Genomic DNA, 23,556 nt, shown 5'->3' with positions numbered 1-23,556 from the left:
TGTGATATTTTCTCATAATATACATTGCAGAATCAGCTCTTTTCTCACAGTGTCTGAAACGGTTTGTTCAAAGATTCAGTCTCTCTAAACCCCGCCTTTGAGAGCCTACTCTGCTCTGATTGGTCAGATAGCCCAGTCTGTTGTGATTGGTCTACTCTGCTCTGATTGGTCAGATGGCTCAGTCTGTTGTGATTGGTCTACTCTGCTCTGATTGGTCAGATGACCCAGTCTGTTGTGATTGGTCTACTCTGCTCTGATTGGTCAGATGGCCCAGTCTGTTGTGATTGGTCTACTCTGCTCTGATTGGTCGGATGACCCAGTCTGTTGTGATTGGTCTACTCTGCTCTGATTGGTCGGATGACCCAGTCTGTTGTGATTGGTCTACTCTGCTCTGATTGGTCAGATGGCCCAGTCTGTTGTGATTGGTCGGATTGTGTCTGAAACCAAACGGCCATTATCATATCTGAGTTTCAGCTCTTGTGATACGAACAGAAACAATGGCTTTGGTTTTACCGTATCAATTCCACCGCAAGCCTCATCCTTTTCTTGATCACTGAAAAAAAAAATTCTTTGGGTTTTTAAGAGTGTGGGCATTATCAATAAATGAGATTAAATTCAACTTAATTTTCATTGTGCAGAATACAAGTAGAGAGACAATGAAAAGCAGTGGATGAATGAATCCTTGTGATCCCTGTAATACAGTAATATTGACTCATTAAAGACACATTCGGACACTCTATCGCCCCCTGGAGTCCCGAGGTCTGCCGCTCTCAAGCGCTTCTCAACTCTTCTAGGATTTCAACACTGGAACTTTGAAGCTCCTCTTTCCGTCATGATTTACAGCAGGATCTCTCTCTGAAAGCTGCTGCCTCGAGAGATCCGTTTCATGTGCTTTAAAAACATGTTTCTGAGCATCAAATCAAAGACAGTTTGATTTAGATCACAGCTCATTTTAATTACAGGCTGAAGGTGTTGTTAGCGAAAGTAGAAGTGAGAAAGACGATGCCAGGATCATTGTACGTGTAATTTTCAGTGCCACTCCAAAAAAAAAATATCACTGAGGTATAATTATGCAAAAATACACTTATTTGTGTAATAGTTGTGGTGCATATTTTAGCTGGAATATGCTTTATTTTTCATGTGCTTCCAGAAACAAGAACGATTCTGATGGAAAAATGATTTTCAGACTCATTTTTTTTTTGTCTTGTTTTCCAGAACAAATATCTAATCATTCTTTAAATCAGGATACATTTACTGGAGAAGCATTTTAAGTCTTGTTTTCTGAAAAATTTAGTTTTTGCTAAAAAAAACACACATCTGCTAATGGGGTCAGAAATATAATCTTGTTTTCCCTTTTGAATTAAGTTTTTTTTTTTTTTTTTTTTTTTGGACCACATTGGTAGATATTTTTTCTTGTTTTCAGCATAAACTCACTTCATTTTTGATACATTTTGAAGAAAACAAGACTTAATATGCTTCTCTAGTAAATGTATTTTGATTTATCTTCAGCCATTTTGCTTCTTTTATATCTTTACTTAAGAATATTTAGATATTTGCACTGGAAAAATAAGACAAAAACACTGAGGAAGAACATGATTTTTGCAGTGTACCTTCCATATTTGTTTCTGAAATACTGTTTTGATCTTCCACAAAGAGTGCAGTATTCTCATCTCCGTTTACCATGTTTAACTTTAACCAGCAGTGAAAATGTCCTCAGATTTGGACGAGGTTTGTGTTGGAGACAAACCTGCGGCTGTTCAAAGTGCTGAGACCTGTCTCTTTAAACACTGGAGATCTTTTGAAGTGTCATGTGACGCCGCTGCGGTCTGGGTGGCCTCGAGAAACACCATCCGCTCTTAAAGCAACACTTCACCTCTATCATCGGGTCATTACTGAGTCTCACGTCGCTTTCTTTTCTGTCTAAAAAAGCACCATTAAAGTATCATAACAGTAGTTCATATATGCGTCAAAGTCTTCTGATCTCATCTGATTTAAATATGTGCACTGAGACTCATGAACTACTGTAACACCGTATCCTAACCAGACACGACGTGATAAAAGGTAAATAAAAGTGGATTTTTAAAATGTTTTTGTTGAGTTGTTTTCTTATGCTCACCATGGCTGCATTTATTGGATCATAAATACAGTAAAAATAGTGAAATTGTGTAATATTATTATAATGTAAATCAGCTGTTTTCTATGTGAATATACAGTAAAGTGTAATTTATTCCTGTGATCAAAGCTGAATTTTCAGCATCATTACTCCAGTCTTCAGTGTCACATGATCCTTCAGAAATCACTCTAATATGATGATTTAATGCTCAAAAAACATTTATGATTATTATCAATGTTGAAAAACAGCTATTTTAAGTCAATATTTAAAACATATTCACATAGTTTTGTGTACATGTACATTCAGTTATATTAAATTGTAACAATATTTAAAAAAAAAAAATCTTATTTTTGATCAAATATAAACATAAAAAATCGTATCAACCCCGAACTTTTGAACGCTAGTGTACCTTTTCGATGTTAATCAAAGTTTTTGTCCTGATCAGCTGCTAAACGTGACTATATGTGACCCTGGATCACGTCACCAGTCTCGAGTCGCACGGGTATATCTGTGGCAATAGCCAACAATACAGTGTATGGGTCAAAATTATCCATTTTTCTTTTATGCCAAAAATCATTAGGATATTAAGTAAAGATCATGTTCCATGAAGATATTTAGTAAATTTCCTACCGTAAATATATAAAACATGTATTTGTGTGAGTGAATGCAGCACAATCGTGAACATAAATGAACAACTTTAAAGGAGATTTTCTCAATGTTTGGATTTTTTTGCACCCTCAGATTCCAGATTTTCAATAGTTGCATCTCGACCAAATATTGCCCTATCCTAACAAACCATACATCAATGGAAAGCTTATTTATTCAACTTTAAGATGATGTATAAATCTCAATGTCCAAAAATTGACCCATGTGACTGGTTTTGTGGTCCAGGGTCACATTATGTGATTCTATTTGAAACTGTTTCTATTTCTGGACAAAATATGAGAATGATAATCTCAGGTACTGATTATGTGTGTTAAAAGAATTTAATGCGAGTTTGAACACCGTTTACAGCTGCAATGAGAGCGGCAATGGATAATTTACCTCAGATCTTGAAAATAAAGGAAAAAAAAACAAGAGTATTCTATGATAAAGATTTTTGCAGTCACTCAGTATGTGTTTTTAACAGTGCTGTCAGTTAAACGCGTTATTAACGGCGTTAACACAAACCCATTTTAACGGCGTAAATTTTTTTATCGCGAGATTAATGTTCTTTTTGGCCTAGCAAACTTTGTCGTTTTTTTCACATGCTGTTTCAACAACTAGTAACGTTAGAAAAACTACACCACCACACCGGATCTAGCTAGACCAGAAACAAAACGACAGGCACGCTGCACACACTTGTTTGGACTTGCGAGCCGGCCAAAGAGTCGTAGGCTAACGTTACGTTTGGAGTGGATGGCGAGCGCGAGACGCCGAAATGGATGCCAATAAGATTCTGAATGGAAAGTTTACTTTTAAAAAGTTGCCAAATGGTTCCCTTGACAAGACTAAAGTGATCTGTGTGTTCTGTCGTTGTGAACGGAGCGATCATCGCAGCACGTCCAGTCTGAAACACCACTGGATTTTATTTGCTCCGAGTGAGAATGTTAGTGTGAAGTTGAACACTACTGTATATGCCAGTGTTGTTTTCAATAAAAAAGCATCTGCACAAAGCAAGCCGATCCACTTTTCCATGTTGATAAGAGCATTAAAATGAGAAAAAAATAATGTGACAAAAAGAAATCAAGGGACATTTAGAATAGATCAAAATGTGCGATTAATTGCGAGTTAACTAGTACATTAATGCGATTAATCGCGATTATATATTTTAATCGTTTGACAGCACTAGTTTTTAATAATGTTAAAATGGTGTAATATTATTATATTAATGAATATGATTATGCACTTATCTATTTGGTTATGAGTGCAGTGTGTTTGCAGAGAGATTCTCTGATTGGCTGTGATCTTTGATTGATTTGTCTGGTGTTGTGTCTGGTTTGTTATGACAGAGTTATGATGTTTATAAGGTGTTTCTTTTGGAGTTTGACAGTCCTGGTCACTATGATCTGTTGTTGAGCTGCACGAAGATCCTTCAAACATGAACATTTATGCATTTGCCAAATGCTTTTATCCAAAGCGACTTACATTGCATTGAAGGTGTACAATTTATCGGCGCATGCATTCCCTGGGAAAGATCATTTCTGGGATGAGATTAAATCCAGTTGTGTGTGAGTGCGGATGTTTTTCTGTGGACGTGTGTTTCTCACCATGTAGGGCTCTTGTCCCGGTTGGCATTGTGGGCAGGGTTGGCAACTGCTGACTGTGTGATTGTAAAACTCATTTTCTCCACAACTCGCGTACTCGGCTCTCACAAACGACATGCTGGACACCTGCGAACAACACACACACATTTATTATATCAGCAAACAATGCAACTCAAGAGTTTGGGGAAATTAAATGCAGACTGATTTTAATATCTTGAACTAGTACACTAACATAAGCTGCGGACTGAATGACTGCTGTGATGAATTATGAACAGATCGACTTGAGAAATCCTAAAGTTTGAAGATTTTAAGTTTGAAGTAGTTTTAGGGCCCTATCACACACTCGCGACACAAGTGTTTTTGTGCTTATTTTCACGTCCTGCGCCACGGTGTTGAATTAGCAAATGCATTTGCCCGCATCTGTGCGCCTGTGCGCTGCTGGTCTGAGAACGAGTGTGTGTTCGGGCGCATTGCTGGAGCGATGCTGTTTTGAGGACAGAAATAGACTGAGAACAACTGAAACCTGCTCTAGAGTCAGTGGCACAATGTTTTTTTGTTATTTAAAGAGAGCGTTAATAATGTGCGCCTTTAGGCGGGTCCACAACGCACATACACTCTGCTTATTACACACACACACACACACACTGCTTATTACACACACACTCTGCTTATTACACACACACTCTGCTTATTACACACACACACACACACACACTGCTTATTACACACACACTCTGCTTATTACACACACACTCTGCTTATTACACACACACACACACACACACACTGCTTATTACACACACACTCTGCTTATTACACACACACTCTGCTTATTACACACACACACACACACACACTGCTTATTACACACACACTCTGCTTATTACACACACACTCTGCTTATTACACACACACACACACACACACTGCTTATTACACACACACACACACACACACACACACACACACACACACTGCTTATTACACACACTCTGCTTATTACACACACACACACACACACACACACACACACACACACACACACACACTGCTTATTACACACACTCTGCTTATTACACACACACACACACACACACACACTGCTTATTACACACACTCTGCTTATTACACACACACACACACACACACACACACACACACACACACACACACACTGCTTATTACACACACTCTGCTTATTACACACACACACACACACACACACACACACACACACTGCTTATTACACACACTCTGCTTATTACACACACACACACTGCTTATTACACACACTGCTTATTACACACACACACACACACACACACACACACTGCTTATTACACACACTCTGCTTATTACACACACACACTGCTTATTACACACACTCTGCTTATTACACACACACACACACACACACACACACACACACACACACACACTCTGCTTATTACACACACACACACACACACACACACTCTGCTTATTACACACACACTCAGCTTATTACACACACACATACTGCTTACTACACACACACACACACTCATATTATTACACACACACACTCTGCTTATTACACACACACACACACACACACACACACACACTCTGCTTATTACACACACATTCTGCTTATACATACACACACACACTCTGCTTATTACACACACTCTGCTTATTACACACACACACACACACACACACACTGCTTATTACACACACACACACACACACACACACACACACACACACACACACACACACACTGCTTATTACACACACAGCAGCACACAAACTAGCCAATAAAAAAAAAAAAAAAAGGATTACAATGTAAAAAAAATGATATTGTGTACATAAAGATATGGTGGAATCCGGCTTGTCCCGTAGTAGAGACTCTGATTCATTTATTTCATGTTACGCCCAAAACACACCCATTCCTCATTAAGAGAATAGACAAAACACACCCATTCCTCATTAAGAGAATAGACAAAACACACCCATTCCTCATTAAGAGAATAGACAAAACACACCCATTCCTCATTAAGAGAATAGACAAAACACACCCATTCCTCATTAAGAGAATAGACAAAACACACCCATTCCTCATTAAGAGAATAGACAAAACACACCCATTACTCAATAAGAGAATAGACAAAACACACCCATTTCTCATTAAGAGAATAGAGACGACCCTTTTAGACCAGCGCCGGGAGCACCGACCATTTTTCCCGTTGTTAAACTAGCCCACTAAGCGGACACGCACTAAGCGGACACGCACTAAGTGAACTTGAGCCGTGAGCTTTAGACCATGATCGTTAAAATAAGTTTGAAGTAGTTTTTAAAGTTTTTAAAGGCCATGCAGTCTCCCAGACTCTGGCTATTAGTGTATTCTGTAGTGCTCATTATTAGTTAACTCATTAACAAACCTCAACTAATGGGACCAACAACAGCTGCCACAAGAAGTCTGTGATCTAGTTACATCAGTGACAAGCGTATCGCGCTTCCAAACCAAATAATAGAGTCAGGCGCGTCGCTCTCCTCCGTCCTCCTCCGGTTTCATTTCCCCAAACATAAATTACGTTCCCTGGATGAAGTAACCCGATGTGAATCGAGGTGAAACAACAAGTTTGTTGTTTGTGGATTTTGGCTTCGTCACCCTCACAGGCGTTTCAACACTCTCGCTGCCTCGTCTGCTGTTGTTTTCCAGCTGTGAATTAGCACACGGGAAGCGTTTGGCCGCTGTAACTCAACACAGATCGACACACAGATGAATCACGGCAGATGAGCTGCCAAACGCTGCGACTGGAGCAGGAATGCACCGAGTGGGCGGAGCTGGATGCTGATTGGCTCGGGCTCAATGAGATGCTTTGTGGTTTAGCTCCAGTTCACAGGATGAGTTTAATGCAGATCTGCTCACAATCAGAAATGCAGGCAAATCATGCATCATCAACAGTGGTTCACTCCTGCACGCTGCGTAATGGATGAAGTGGTTGCATGTTTAAAGGGGTCATATAATGGTGCATGCACTTTTACAAGTTGATTGTACTGAAATGTGTGTTGGCAGTGCCTGTACACAACCATCATAAAATGATAAAAATCCATCCAGTGTTTTTTTTTAAATCTTCTTATATGTTTTCCCCCGTCTCAAATCAAGCCGTTCGATTTTGTGACGTCACACGGTCAGACGCCCCTCCCACGATTGTTGATTGACAGCAGCGTTTCAACACAGACCCGCCCTCGCTCGTGAGCAAGCTGTCAATCATAGTCCGCGCGTCATTGCTGATAGCTGGAGCACTGTCTATGAGCAGAATGGCGTCTAAGTGATTGTGGTGTGCTTGGGTGTAATAACGAACACAGTCATTTTGATGTTCCTAAATCCGAACCGCTGAAGACGCAGTGGCTGAGTGTGTTTTCGAAGGGAATATTCCCCACGATCAACGTCAATGCTTTCATGTTTGAGCGAATCATTTCTCACCAGACTGCTTTATAAACGAGGGTCAGTATAAAGCTGGTTTTGCTAAGAAGCTGCTCCTGAAAAAAGGATCGGTACCAACTATTCGTGTTCCTGCTGCACCTCCAGAAGAAGAAGTGAGTGTAACGTTTTATTAACCTTTATATTAATCTTTATATTAATCTTTGCAAATCGCTTGCTGCACGCTTCACGATGAATGCGGCTAAGGTTTACACTCAGGGTACATTACGGCATGTTTTCTATGTACAACTTTCTCAATATAATTCATAATCCCACGTTTATAATGAACAACGCGTTATGGTTATTGTGTTATTGTGTTACAAACGGTGTACGCACAGAACAGAGGGGCGGGGTGAGCAAAGCTCATTATCATTTAAAGACACATGCACTTAAACGGCATGCTGAAAACAGCTGTTTTTGACCAGGTAAAATTAGTGTTTTCTTACAATACTAATGAGAATTTTGAATTAAAGTATATTACAAACTTTTAATTTAGACCCTAAAGAATCATATTAGCTTGTACAAAAAGGGCATTATACGACCCCCTTTAATCAAAAGCATGTTTTTAACACATTTCTAACTCAAGTCATGCTTATTAGAGGAGAGCGGGGCACAACCCTAACGCTTTTAGACTTTCTCAGTCTGTGTAAACCTACTTAGGGTTCAGAGTATTTATTTGTTCACACGTCTAGTACAATTATGTGGTTTTGTTTCATTAATACGGCGTATAATTTTTTCTTGGTTTACCGCGAAAGAATGGAAGTGAACTGTGACAACATGCCCCATAGGTGTGGGTTCATTGTAACATGACCAGATATGACAGATTAAAATGTTATCTGGTCTAATCAAATAAAATATACAAGACAAACTAAAATATTTTGTCAATAAAATTTACATGAAAAAACTTTTTCATGTAAAATAATGGCATTTTTTAATAACTAAAAATAAACCAAGAGTTTGACAACGAACACGCTGTAAAACACAGCTATACTGCATAGTTCAAAACATATTCATAATAAATAATTTCTGAACATGGACTCTCAGTCTTTATTCACCCTTTTCTCATGGTTTCTCAATAGAATTCATAAAAGTATAGAATAGAATATCATAGTTCTAATAGCGGCTCATTGTAACGCAGTGTGACAACATGCCCCGCCTGTGCAACGAGGGTTTAAACCCGGCGAGTGTTTCTGCTGGTTAGATCAGCATTAAAGAACGATCTCAACTGTTAAATAACAGATTGGAGATTAAAATAATATCAGATTTGTCTAATTTTAAATAAACACAAAAAAACAGAGATGAAAAATTAACTTAAGAAATGTACTTTTGCGATGGCTAATAGATGTTCAGTGATATCTTCCAAAGATTTTTAATTTTAGGCACAAATTTTTCTCTATACAGTGTTGATATGGTAAACTAGTAAACACACTAGTAAAGTTTGGTCATGCTGGCAAGTTTTAAACCACGTGTGTGACAACTAGCCCCGCGTTAGTTTGTGCATCTCTTTTCACCATACAGAGCGCTTCAGAGCGCTGCGTTGCAAATAACGATTTTCTCTCGTAGATATTTGTACTGGAAACCAAGACAAAAACACCTCATTTTGTGCATTGTGCTGTAAACATGTGTGTGGTTGTGTACAGAGTTGACTTGTTCTAGATCATTAGACATGACATCATGGTGCTTTAGAAGTCTCTCTATAGTCGCTGAATGAATGTCGGGGCGGTGAAGCGGCACGCTAGTTTCATGCTATAACGCTCTATAGATATAACGCTCTACATGTTATGAAATGGCAGCAGTTTCCCCTTCAACAAAGGCTCAATTGACACTAAGGGCCGATTTAGTCATAATAAGCGGGATTATACAGATCTCCTCTCACTTGCAGCTAACCTGTCGTTTGAGTATCTCACAGCTCTTTGGAAGGGCATTAAAAGCCTATCATTAAGACGCTGCGCAGGGAAATTAAGTTCTGGGAAGGCAGCCAGACGGATTCGGTGGAGGAGGAGGGCGAGCGCAGGGAGACAGATTAACATGACGCTCAAAGACACCTTTGTAGTCGCGTTTGGACGGGTTGTTGTCTCGGCTCGATTTAGCGGGGTTGATGGGACTTACCAGCAGAAGAGGCAGGAGACATGATGGTGTCCGTCCTCCTTTCCCGCCCATGTTTCTGTCTTCCACCATGAGAGAGAGTCTGCCGAGAGAGAAAGACGTGAAAACTGATCAACTGTGGGAATCCAACACTTTCTTAGTATCTACAGATTCTGCAATCAAAATACATTTATTGGAGAAGCAAAAGTTTTAGTTTCTTTAAAACAATTCAAATTCAATTCAATTCAAAAAAACAAGTGAAATGTCTGCCAAAAATAAACTTGTTTTTCCTTTGAATTACGTTTATATTTCTGACCCCACTGGCAGATATTTGTTCTTGTTTAAAGCATAGTAAATGTATCTTGATTTAACCAGTTAAGTTTATTGCACTTCAAAAAATTAATGCGCCAAAAAAAGTTATAGAAGTTTAAGTTAACTAAACATTTTTTATTTATACAAAATATATATTTGATAAATCAAAGCCATATGATCAACTGTGGAAATCGAACACTTTCTTAGTGTTTCTGGACAAATATCTATAGATTCTTCAATCAAAATACATTTATTGGAGAAGCAAAATAACTGAAGATTTAGAAGTTTTAGGTGTTTTGACAGTCAAAACTAGTCGATCTCCGAATGCAACGTAACATGAGGAGAGTAAAGATGGAAAGCTCCTGAAGCTTAGTTCCATATAAATTCACGGATAATTTGTTGTTTTGTCGTTAGTGAAAATCAATATTGACCTTGTATTTGAAAAAGGATCCTCATATAAGAAGCAATACTAAAATCCAGAGTCAGTTCATTCGCGTTCGGAGATCGACTATTTTTGACTGTCGAAACACCGGCGGACACAGAGACAGCGAGTTGATCTTTCTCTTTAGTAAACTCTGTGTACACAAACACTGTTCTCAATGCTGGAGTTCATGTGTAGAGCCCCTGGTGACACTTCCAGCACAGTTTCATGTTGTGTCGAGCCGTATTAGTGTTTTAAAAATAGTTATTTTTGATGCGATCATAGTCGTGCCCCATTCACTCCCATTCAACAGGCAATTTGACTGAAAACGAAAATACGGTCAAACTTAAAAGTGGCGTTTCCATCCTAATTATGCTTTTACACTAAAGTTTGCCTCGAGTAGATTCACAAGAAGAGCCTAGATTGCATTTTGGCGACAGTTATCCTTTAAATTATTATCGAGAGCTGTAGTTCCAACCACGTAAGTTTGCAATGATGTTTGCAGGTTTCAGGAAACGCCAAATCGTTGAACTATGTTGTTAACGACAGAAATCGCAACCATAGCAGACTAACGATTCTTTCAGGAAACACACTCCTGAGTGATTGCATGCATGACCCTTGACCTCACACAATATTGACTGTCTGTAATGAGCAAAATGACACACACATGCTGTCACACTCAAATGAAATCACCACAAAAACCATAATAGCAGTAAGCATTGCATTGTGCTTTAGGGTTAAAGAACAATTATCGGTACTTTTTTCCGTGTACAGCGTAGTTCATATGAATGCATTCAATCCAGCATTGAACTGCATTATTAAAAACAAACACAATGTTGTGATGTGATTTATGACCTCTTAATAAGACATCTTATGAGGAACAGAATGAAAACATCCATCAGATGAAATATGAGACAAACAACAGATTGAATGCAGTGTGACAGCAGTGACACTCACACACTGCAAGACATGATGTTCTTCCTCAGCGTTTCTGGCTTGGTTTCCAGCACAAATATCTAAACTTTCTTAAATCAAGATACATTTACTGGAGAAGCAAAATGGCTGAAGATGGCAGAAGTCTTGTTTTCTGAAAAATTTAGTCAGCTTATGCATAAAATAAGAACAAATATCTGCCAGTGGAGGTAGAAAAATAATCTTACTTCAGAAGGAAAACAAGATTATTTGTCTAACCCTACAGACAGATATTTGGTGTTCTTGGTTTAAGCATAAACTCACTTAATTTTGATCATTATTTTATAAAGACTTAAAGGATTAGTTCACCTCAAAATGAAAATTTCCTGATAATTGACTCACCCCAATGCCATCCAAAATGTTCATGTCTTTCTTTCTTCAGTGGAAAATAAAGTAATTTTTTTGAGGAAAACATTTCAGGATTTTTCTCCACACAATGGACTTCAATGGCAACCAGAATGTTGAAGTTCAAATCAATGCCGTTTCAAAGGAATAGGGGAATAGGGTCTTATCTAGCGAAACGATCAGTCATTTTAAAAATAAAATAAAAATGTAAATACTTTTTAACCATAATTGTTAGTCTTGTGCTGGTCTGCGACGCGCCACGTATTACGTCATCACGTTGAAAAGGTCACGAAAAAAAAAGATGTCGGACGATTTTGAAGTTGGAGGAGAAAATGAGATGAATTTTTTTGCCCTTCCCTACCTTTTTTAACCGGAGTACACAGATAAATAACTTAGAAAGATGACGTGACGCCTGACCTTTCCAACGTGATGACGCAATGCGTGGCGCAGACCAGCACAAGACGAGCAATTGTGGTTAAAAAGTATATACATTTTAATTTTTTTTTGAAAATGACTGATCGTTTCGCTAGATAAGACCCTATTCCTCAGCTGGGATCTTGCAGAGCCCATTGAAACTGCATTGATTTGAACTTCAACATTTTGGTTGCCATTGAAATCCATTGTGTGGAGAAAAATCCTGAAATGTTTTCCTAAAAATTATTTTTTTTTTAATTCCCACTGAAGAAAGAAAGACATGAACATCTTGGATGGCATTGGGGTGAGTCAATTATCAGGAAATATTCATTTTGAGGTGAACTAATCCTTTAATATCTTCATTCAGTCATTTTGCTTTTTAAGTAAACGTAAATAAATTAGTTAAAACTGTTTCAAAGTAAATCCTACACCAATTTATTTTCAGTGTAGAGAGAAATGATTCAGTCACAGAATGCAGGAAAAAACATGCTAAAAAAACACAAACCATATAATCATGTACAGCATAATTATAATGAACTAAACTTCACCTTTGAGAAGCACAGCTTCATCCGTCACATGATAAAATGAATCTGGGCAAACCAAAAATTCGAATGCTATTTTTGGTCAAAAATGTAAACTTTTTGTTTTGTTAGTGATGTTAAAGGTGGAGACCCGCTGCTGTAAAGTATGAGTCGCTCGTTCACTGCACTAATGTCTCATGGTTTGGTGAACCGGAGAAGTTTACTGTGTTTTATAGGGGCGCTGCTGTCATCTGAACTCACCCGCATCAGCACTGAGCTCAAACGCTCCGCTTTCACTCACTTCAGCCCCCATGATGCCTCGCTGCATGCGGGAGAGCAGGAGAAAACACACGTGAACACACAGAGAGGCAGATTCAGCTAGCGCTGATAAGATCACGTGTGTGCAGTTTATCAGAGACGTTCACTTGAGATAACAAAGACACACACTGCATCGTTATCAATATCAGCAGGAAACTGATCATATATCATACGGGCTTATTAAAGATAGACACAGTTCTGCTGTAGGTTGATACACCAGTGTTATTTTTCCAAATTTTTTTTTTTACATTTTTTAAAAATAGTTTTAAGTAATAGGAAAAAATGGTAACACTTTATTTTGATGGACCACTTTAGACAGGTGGATTAGGTTGTAGATTAGGCCAATCAGAGCAGAGTAGACCAATCACAACAGACTGGGTCATCTGACCAATCAGAGCAGAGTAGACCAATCACAACAGACTGGGCCATCTGGCCAATCAGAGCAGAGTAGACCAATCACAACAGACTGGGCCATCTGGCCAATCAGAGCAGAGTAGACCAATCACAACAGACTGGGTCATCTGACCAATCAGAGCAGAGTAGACCAATCACAACAGACTGGGCCATCTGGCCAATCAGAGCAGAGTAGACCAATCACAACAGACTGGGCCATCTGGCCAATCAGAGCAGAGTAGACCAATCACAACAGACTGGGCCATCTGGCCAATCAGAGCAGAGTAGACCAATCACAACAGACGGGGTCATCCAACCAATCAGAGCAGAGTAGACCAATCACAACAGACTGGGCCATCTGGCCAATCAGAGCAGAGTAGACCAATCACAACAGACTGGGCCATCTGGCCAATCAGAGCAGAGCAGACCAATCACAACAGACTGGGCCATCTGACCAATCAGAGCAGAGTAGACCAATCACAACAGACGGGGACATCTGACCAATCAGAGAAGAGTAGACCAATCACAACAGACTGGGCTATCTGACCAATCAGAGCAGAGTAGACCAATCACAACAGACTGGGCCATCTGACCAATCAGAGTAGAGCAGACCAATCACAACAGACGGGGACATCTGGCCAATCAGAGAAGAGTAGACAAATCACAACAGACTGAGCCATCTGACAAATCAGAGCAGAGTAGACCAATCACAACAGACTGGGCCATCTGGCCAATCAGAGCAGAGTAGACCAATCACAACAGACTGGGCTATCTGACCAATCAGAGCAGAGTAGACCAATCACAACAGACTGGGCTATCTGACCAATCAGAGCAGAGTAGACCAATCACAACAGACTGGGCTATCTGACCAATCAGAGCAGAGTAGACCATTCACAACAGACTGGGTCAGCCGACCAATCAGAGAAGACTGGGTCATAACAATACTAAAATAACACTCTTCTTTAATTCTCACTGAAAATGAGGACTATTTTCAGGCAGAATAAACAGTTTTCATCAGGTTGCTAGAGCACTAGAGCCCCTGTGTTTATTCAGGGGGAATCGATCTGCAAATGGACGACTGTCTTAAAAACGATTCTGACTGTGGAATATTTGCCGTAACCGCACGAGGCACTTCCTCCGATGAGCTCAAAACAACCTAAACTCGTCTCCGTCAAACCCCTCGGCTCTGCGCTTCATCACAGGACTTACAGGAGACGGAGAGAAGACGACCACGCTATTTTTGCAGGAAACGAAGCGAGTGCCAAACGACTGTGCCCCTGAAGCCCCGGCTCATTATCTGACAGAACGAACACACAAACACACACACGCCCAAGACACTTTCATCAGAATCCAGATCCAGTGCTTTTCTCTCCACACGCCGGGCTGGAATGCACTCGCTCCGAACACAAGCGCGCTCACGGACGCTGCCCGGACTTGCCTCTGTTTGAAAGTCGACCGCAGACTCGCCGCCCCAGGTTATTAATCTTATAACGACCACATAATCTAAGATAAATACACAGAGTATCATTATCCTTATCATTAACAGCCCTGAAATATCTGTTCCTAGGGGAAGGGTGAAGACGAGGATATTATTATGCCGAACGGCCCGTCCAAAACGACTCCCTCGTTTAACAACCTCTAATGTTCTAAGAACGTTTTGCTAATGTTCTTGTTAAGTTATGAAACCGTTATTTCTGAATGTTCCCGGAACGTTTAAATAATGTTTTCTTGGTTATTCAAACATTAAGGGAACATTCCATTTTTCAAAAGTAACATTATGGGAATGTTACTTTTGAACATTCTCTGAACATTCCGAAACAAGTAGTAACATTTAAAAAATGTTGGATGAACGTCCAACTACAATAAAAAGTTTCATGAATGAATTATAAATGTTTAACGTTTTGTGAAAACCATCGAATCATAATTTTGATTACATTCCCATTAACGCTATTTCTGAAAGTTCTCTGATCGATCAACACATCCAGATCCAAATGTTATAAGCGAACATTCCAATTGATCATTTTGCTAAGATCCCGGGAATGTTACTTTTGAAACATTTAAAAAATGAACGAACATTCTATTAACTTTTTTGAAGGATTCTATTAACATTACTGGAAGAACGCATTACTTTGAGGGAACGTTTTGCGAGGACGTTCCCTGTTAGCTCCATGGTTCTCTGTGTTAAACTGAACTGCACTTGTGTTTAATAACTGAAGATGAATGACGGTTTCTGTGAGGTCTGTGAGGATGAACAGACACACACAAAGAGCTTTAATGTCAACAGCGACTCTCATGGGAGTTTGCGGGAAAGCCCCATCTCTCAGAAGCAAAGCTCACAGGATTATCGTTCCTGATGTTTATATCAAAACGGAAGCGGCGGAAGGAATCCTCTCGGTTGATCTGTGTGTTGTGCCGCTCTCTCCATCCAACTCTTCACACACATCTTCAGATCAACACAAATCAAGAGGGTTATAGTGCTCACAGATTTAACCTTCTCGTCTCTCATCCTGACTAAAGGCTTGAATACACTACACGACTGTACACATCTAAACAGATTTTAAAACACTAGCAGACAATTCAGAACACAACAAACTCACACTTTACGCCCACAAACGCCCAACTGTAGAAATGAAGTACGCTGATCTGCAATGCTGAAAACTCTCCGCATGTGTTTGCATTTAAAAGTTAATGACCAAACGTATCTTTATAAGTTTACAAAGTTGTTGCAGATTAAATATCATTTTCATCAGGTAAGATTCTGATTATTAACCGCTCAAACCCCTTTATCTAAACCTCTCTACTTACCCATCAATCTCACACTTCCGCCATGTTTGTAGTTTTGTAACGCTTTTTATTCGTGTTTGTAGTTCTAATCAAATCCTCATCCGAAGCGCAATAGGTTGAGGACAATACTAGCCATTACACTCTCGAAAATAAAGGTTCTTTATTGTTATTGATGGTTCCATGAAGAACCTCTTAACATCCACGGAAACACTAAAGTTCTTTATAGTCGAAAAAGGTTCTTTAAATTATTAAAATGTACTTTTAAGAACTGCCCTTAAAAATAAATTTCTTTATTGGGATCGATCCGTGAAGAACCTTTAACATCCATAGAACCGTTCCATTGCGCAAAAGCTTCTTTGGATTATAAAAATGTTCTTCACACTAAGAAAACAAGGTTATTTTAAGAACTTTTCAGTGAAAAGTTCTCCGGGGAACCAAAAATATTTCTTCTACACAATAAAGGTTATTTATTGTCATCAATGGTTACATGAAGAAACTTTAACATCCATGGAACCACTAAAGGTTCTTTAAAGTGGAAAAAGGTTCTTCAGATAGTTAAAATGTTCTTCACACTTAGAATTTTTTCTCATTGAAAGGTTCTTTGGGAAACAAAAAATGGTTCTTCTATGGCCCGTCCAGAACGCCTCACTCATTTTCTCTGTTTGTTCTAAGAACGTTTCGCTAATGTTCTTATTACGTAATAAAACCGTTTTTTTTTCTTTTCGGAATGTTCTCGGAACATTCAAAATGTCCATGTAAATGTTTAAAAAGTTGAGACGTTACCGGAACATTCCATTTTTCAAAAGTAACATTATGGGAATGATACTTTTGAATGTTCTCTGAACATTCCGAAACTAGTAGTAACATTTAAAAAATTTGAAAAATTCGGATCTGCACATCCGTGTACCCTTTGGGAATACTCATTTCGACATGCTACGATTTGGGACACACCGATTCTAGTTTTTAAAACCATTTAGGCCGTTATATAAAGGCAGATGTGTTCTAAAATCATAAAAAATCCCAATGGATTGAATCAAATTCTGAAGCTTTGAGTTTACTATGCAATTTATGAAATCAGTCAACTCAAATCTGCAGACTGGTTCTGACTGGTTCCGCTGGCGTCTCGTTCAGACAACACACATCAGGCTCTGTGACACTGAACACAAGTGGCTTGTAATTCGTCTGCACTGATATCTGTTGTCAGATTAGGAAATTGCTTCTCAAACGGCACTAATCAGTGAGGAAATGGGAAACGGACTTCATTTGGCCTCGTTCCCAGTTCTTCCATTTCCAATGGGAGTTTAACGATCAAAGTGCAATAAAGCAGGATTCTAGTCTTCCTGGCATCAGTCTTAGTTCAGAATTGTTGGCGTTGTTGTGGTTCTAGTAAAGTCGACCTTAACTCTGAGGACAAACATCATAGCCTTCGCTCTCTACACCAGTTCTTTTCACTGTGGAGACATTCAGACATTGAGTTTAACTCTGCAAAACATTATACACTTCTTGGTTTCCATTACAAAAATCTAACATTCTTAAATCAAGATACATTTACTGATAATTTACATTTGAGATATTACTCGTATATCTTGTTATATGGAAAAATGCATCAAATTTAAGTGAGTTTAAGCTTAAAACAAGACAAAATATCTGCCAGTGGCATCTGGAAAAATAGGGAAAACAGGATTATTTTTCTAACTCCACTAGCAACTCACTTAAAGGGATGGTTCGGAGTAACATCAACCTAGGGTCCTTTGCACCATGACCTCGAGCCAAACACCCCCCAGAAGCCTTTATTCCCTTGGTTGAACATTATTAAAGTTAGAGCTTATTTAGAGATATCAGCCGGATGGTTTAGTGCAGGCGCTAATGGATCCAAGGCTGTATCTGGTAAATTACCGCACTAATAATGCCCAGAATGGCACCAAACTTCTACAGTCGTACAAATAGCTTCTGTACTCATAAAACGAGGCATTGGAAAGTTTGTAAGTACATCAGGAGTTTATTTAAATAACACTTGCCTGACGGCTAATGCTACCGCTAACCCGGACGTCGACGTCACTTCAGTGGTTTGGGAAAAGCACGTAAAAGTCCTGCAGAAAGCGATGCATAAGGATGGAGTGTAACGACGAATTATAATTTTTTCCGAAGTGTTGACAATTTAGTGTTAACTAATAATTGTTGCAAACTGGTACTACCAACAAAATATTAGTGCATTCCTGGAACTGGGCGTCGTTACACTACATCCTTATGATCGCTTTCTGCAGGACTTTTACGGGCTTTTCCCAAACCACTGAAGTGACCCTCCAAGTCTTGACCCTCAAACAGGCCTTTAAAGGCTCTCAGAAAGTGAGGACCGGCCAAAATGTCCTCACTTTACTCTCTTTGTCCTCACTCTAATGGTCTAAAACTCAAACTGGTCCTCACAAAGATAGTTGTACAAGTACACACACACACACATTAACCTGCCATGAATCTATCTTTGTCTTTCTGGTAAATGTTTAGCAACGCCCTAGAAACCGGACAGCATTTAAACTTCAGTCCGCGAACAGCGAGCGGCAGAAGCTTCAGACATCAAGGCTCGTCTCAGGTCAGTAATCTGCTATGCTGGAGTCGGAAGCGTTTGATCCAGCGTCACTCCTTCAGATCCGTGCCTGCGGGTCACGGCGTCCAGGGTGAAAAGTTGATTTCAAAGTCAGCAGCTCCTATAGAGCGTATAGAGGAGAGTATGTGATCCTGCACGCAGACGAGGATGAGCAGATGCTCGGGTTTCATCCCAAACATGAAAGCTGGGAAAAGCTATAATCCTCTATTTCAGATGTCAAGCACTCGCAGTTATGCTATAGGAGACGAATCCAAACAAAACGACAAGAATGGCTACTGTAGACTCGAGCATCCCGTTTAACTGATAACCAACACAGATAACTAAAATATATACTAAGAACTAACGGTAACACTTTACAATAAAGTTCATTAGTTTACATTAGTTAACATGAACTAATAATGAACTGCACGTATACAGCATTTATTAATCTTTGTTAATGTTGATTTCAACATTTACTAATCCATTATTAAAATCAGTATTAATGTATTAACTAACATGAACTGACAACGAGCAATACATTTGTTACTGTATTTATTAATCTTTGTTAACGTTAGTTATTATAAATACAGCTGTTCATTGTTGGTTCATGTTAGTTCACAGCGCATTAACTAATGTTAACAAATACAACCTTTGATTTTAATAACGTATTAGTAAATGTTGAAATCAACATTAACAAAGATTAATCAATTCTGTATACGTGCAGATCATTACGAGTTTGTTTTAACTAATGTAGTTAATGTTAACTTATGAAACCTTATAGTAAAGTATTACCGAACTAACGAACGTTCCCATTAAGTTATGAAAATGGTATTTCTGAATGTTTTTTGAACGTTCAGAACATCTAGATTATATACAGAATACAACTTGCATTGAAAAAATGTAAACCTGGTCAGCTATTTAGACTGTGAATTATATATATTGTCAGATAATATTTGCAGATTTCAACCAGGCGGTGTGTGTAAATGTTTACACTCTTTCTTCGTGTAACCGGCACCTCACGGTTATCTGTCAGACACGTCTGCTGGATGACGCAGAAAGATGCGTTTTTGTTAAAACTACTAAACGTATTCCCATCCACAGACAGTCGGATCAGCAGAGTGCATTATGGGTAATGGAGTTTCTGATCAAAGGAAGGAGCCACAGTCCCTGGTCTCTATTTTATGCATGCACATGTCATTTGAGAGCAAATCCAGGACGGCTGATAAGCGATGGCAGTGTTGAGGCGTCCTGAAAGGCCTGGATCCGCAGGTTCTGCGCAGGTTCTGCTCGACTGAGCTCGACAGGAGCACAAAGCCGGTGTTTTTCTGCTCTGGTTCTGTGACTGTCTGAATCCCGGCTTTACTGGGAAACACAAACACTCTCCAGCTTTGATGATTTTAATTACAGCTTTTCTATGAAAGCAGAGCAAAGACAGGAGAGCAGCAGCTGAAGGTCTGTGTTGTCTTTTCATGCGACCGCAGCCTTTGATTCCTCAGACGACGTGACACACACACACACACACACACACATTCATCAATCATTCGTTTCTCCGCACTGATGCTTGTGCCTGCTCAAAGTTTGCTTATGTATAAATGTATATCCTCCCTCAGGCACTGGTGTGTGTGTGTGTGTGTGTGTAATGGCTAGGTTTAGGGGTCGGGTTAGTGCATGTGTGTGTGTGTGTGTAATGGCTAGGTTTAGGGGTCGGATTAGTGTGTGTGTGTGTGTGTGTGTAATGGCTAGGTTTAGGGGTCGGGTTAGTGCATGTGTGTGTGATGGGTAGGTTTAGGGGTCGGGTTAGTGCGTGTGTGTGTGTGTGTGTGATGGGTAGGTTTAGGGGTCGGGTTAGTTTAAGGAGACAGAATATACAGTTTGTACAGTATAAAAGCCATTACGTCTATGGAATGTCCCCACAAAGATAGCAAAACCGAGTGTGTGTGTGTGTGTGTGTGTGTGTGTGTGTGTGTGTGTGTGTTCTGTCTGTCTAAACCCATGAACCAACTGTCCAGGTAAAATCTCTGTTAAAATCATTAAAATCACTCCATTGCTATTGGTGGAGATCCACCAATAGCAAACCACAACCAGCCAATCGATTCCCCACAGACAAGATCAGTTCTGTCTACAGTTGTTCTTGTTCTCAGATAAACGTCACTATAGAGAAGAGAAGAAGAGCTCAACTTTAACCTGATGTGGTTTAAGCCCTGCTGGCAGATGTTGTAACTACACACTCGTTTCTCTGTTTACAGCCAATCAACTGAATATTAAATGTACTATTTAGATATTGAGCGTGATCATTACAGATACTACTGCATATCAATTCATATATCAATGAGAGAATCACTACACATTTGTTTTCCATAATGATTCAGATAGATTGATGTGATCTGTGACCTGACCTTTGACCTTCTGCATTTAATGTTTCCTCAACTTCAGGCACTTTTATGCCCTAGGGATTGGTTTAATTTAAAACTAAGGTCACATTAAGATCGTCTTGGAAACTTTTTTTAGATTTCTTTTTTTTTTTACCCATGTCCCAATGAAATTAAAATTCATGCTGTAATAGTCAAATTATGCAAAATGATTCAAATATTATTTAATTGTCTGCTTTTAGGATACATAAATGATACATAATGATGAAAACGACTTTAAGAAATAAATACAAAAATGACCTGATGACTTTCAACCAATACGAATTTGTTTCAAAAGAAAGATCATCTTTTTTGCTCATCATTATTATATTATGTTGCAAAATATTGTGGTAACAATTATCACACATTGCAAATTGAACAGAAATATGATAAACACGTATGACCTTTTTAATGATTTCTGGACTTGATCTACAGAGGTTTATGGAAATACAGGTTCTACAAATGATTCAGTATTCGGATGATAAGTTTAGGCTCTCTCAGAATATATTACAAGCGCATTTGAGCTCCAAAGTAGTTATTACGAATATCAATTGTAGGGTTTTATTAAGAAAACCAAGAGGGAGAGGGACAATTGATGCAATTGTAATAAAAAAACAATATAGTAGAGCAATAAAATACATAATCTGACATGAATCTGCCAACAAAAATATGTGAACGGTTTGCTTACATTCCCATTAAGTTATAAAAACATTATTTCTGAGTGTTCTCTGATCAAAATGACGTGTTAAGAACATTTTTTTCTTGGTTATGCAAACATTCCATTTTAGAATTTTGTAAACATTATGGGAATGTGAGTTTAGAATGTTCTATGAACGGTCTGAAACAAGTACGAACATTTAAAAATGCTAGACGAACATCCAACTAAAAAGTTCCATTAACGATGTATAAATAATGTTTTTTTGTGCTAACGTTTTGAGACCATATAACTTTGAACGAACGTTTGTTCATAAAACAATGTTTGTCCATAACTTTAACAATAACGTTAGCAGAGTTCCTGCCGTTAATGAATTATCCCATCAGCGCGCGCGCTCATTTGATTGGTTTTCATTCTGCTGGCGCCGTTATGATCATCGCATTTTTGTGATACTTTTGCATTTTTTTCCCCTAAACAACATTTGTCTCTTTCTCGTCTCGGATTTATTTCCTCCTTCAGTTCAAAGTCACATAGACATCAGAAGCGCGTGCATGCAAGTGCATGTCTCCTGATCCACATGCAGGAGTTTCCCTCACACACACACGCACACACACATCTCATCTCCGCACGGGACAGTCGAACCATTCCCTGAGCGAGTGCTTCACACACCCGTTTAAAACCTCACACACACCGGGATGCATGTGAAAGACCAACAGTGAACATGCAGTACGATCATTGTACACGGAACAAATGAAAAGCACTGTTGCATATTCCACTCAGAGCACATGCTTAATAAACACCAGCCGCCGGATTAGACCAGATAAACACACACACTAATGCTGTAAACATGTTTGATGAGCAGAAGTCTCTAACGGTCTGCGCGCATCTCACGGAAACAGGAATTTCCCTCGCGCATTCCTGAAGCGCGCGCCTTACCTGCAGGAAGACCAGGATCTTCTTCAGAGCTTCAGCACAACACACACACACACTCTTCTTCAGGACGATCTGCTCTGGGACACTCTCAGGACAGGTCTGAAGCAGAGATCTGGACTGAGATCAGATCATTACAGTGAATCAGATCACTCGAGCGCGTGCATGTGACCGCCCGTCTCCTCTTAAAGCGCTTCAGGCTCGTTTCTCTCGGTGTGTGTGTGTGTGTGTGTGTGTGTGTGTGTGGCTCCACCTCGAGTGAGGTTCAGATGCTCTCCGCCCAGAATGAACCTGAGACAGGTACTGGCTGAAGCTGGAGCTCACTGCTGCCGTCCTGCGGCTCAGACAGCACAGTCACACACACACACACACACACACACACACACACACACACACACACACACACACACACACACACACACCTGCGCCTAAATGGAGGATTTATGCATTTGTAATGCATGTAAAATTCCCATGCATTTCCAACATAAACCAATCAATGTGGTGCATATTGTCAGTCATACATAAATGAAACACGTAAAATATCTGTAATAAAACTAATAAAAGGAATGTGTTTTAAATATACAAC

At 39.3% G+C, this 23,556-nt stretch overlaps 1 protein-coding gene across 1 annotated transcript in view; it reads right to left on the bottom strand.

Annotated features, from left to right (window-relative positions):
• The window catches only part of edar (ectodysplasin A receptor), a 46,374-nt gene extending 23,220 nt beyond the window's left edge, over positions 1-23,154 (bottom strand). Inside the window, exons 1-3 of the mRNA XM_084421573.1 lie at positions 22,977-23,154; positions 9,941-10,019; positions 4,363-4,485 (exon numbers count right to left, since the gene is read on the bottom strand). Coding sequence (XP_084277699.1) covers positions 4,363-4,485; positions 9,941-10,009 — 192 coding nt within the window. The 5' untranslated portion in view covers positions 10,010-10,019; positions 22,977-23,154. The remainder of the gene's footprint in view (positions 1-4,362; positions 4,486-9,940; positions 10,020-22,976) is intronic.
• Positions 23,155-23,556: the final 402 nt, after the last annotated feature.

This window comes from Rutilus rutilus (genome assembly GCF_951802725.1).
Source record: "Rutilus rutilus genome assembly, chromosome: 10".
NCBI lineage: Eukaryota > Metazoa > Chordata > Actinopteri > Cypriniformes > Leuciscidae > Rutilus > Rutilus rutilus.
The sequence above is the reverse complement of the archived record's forward strand: the minus strand, read 5'-3'. Positions and strand labels throughout refer to the sequence as shown.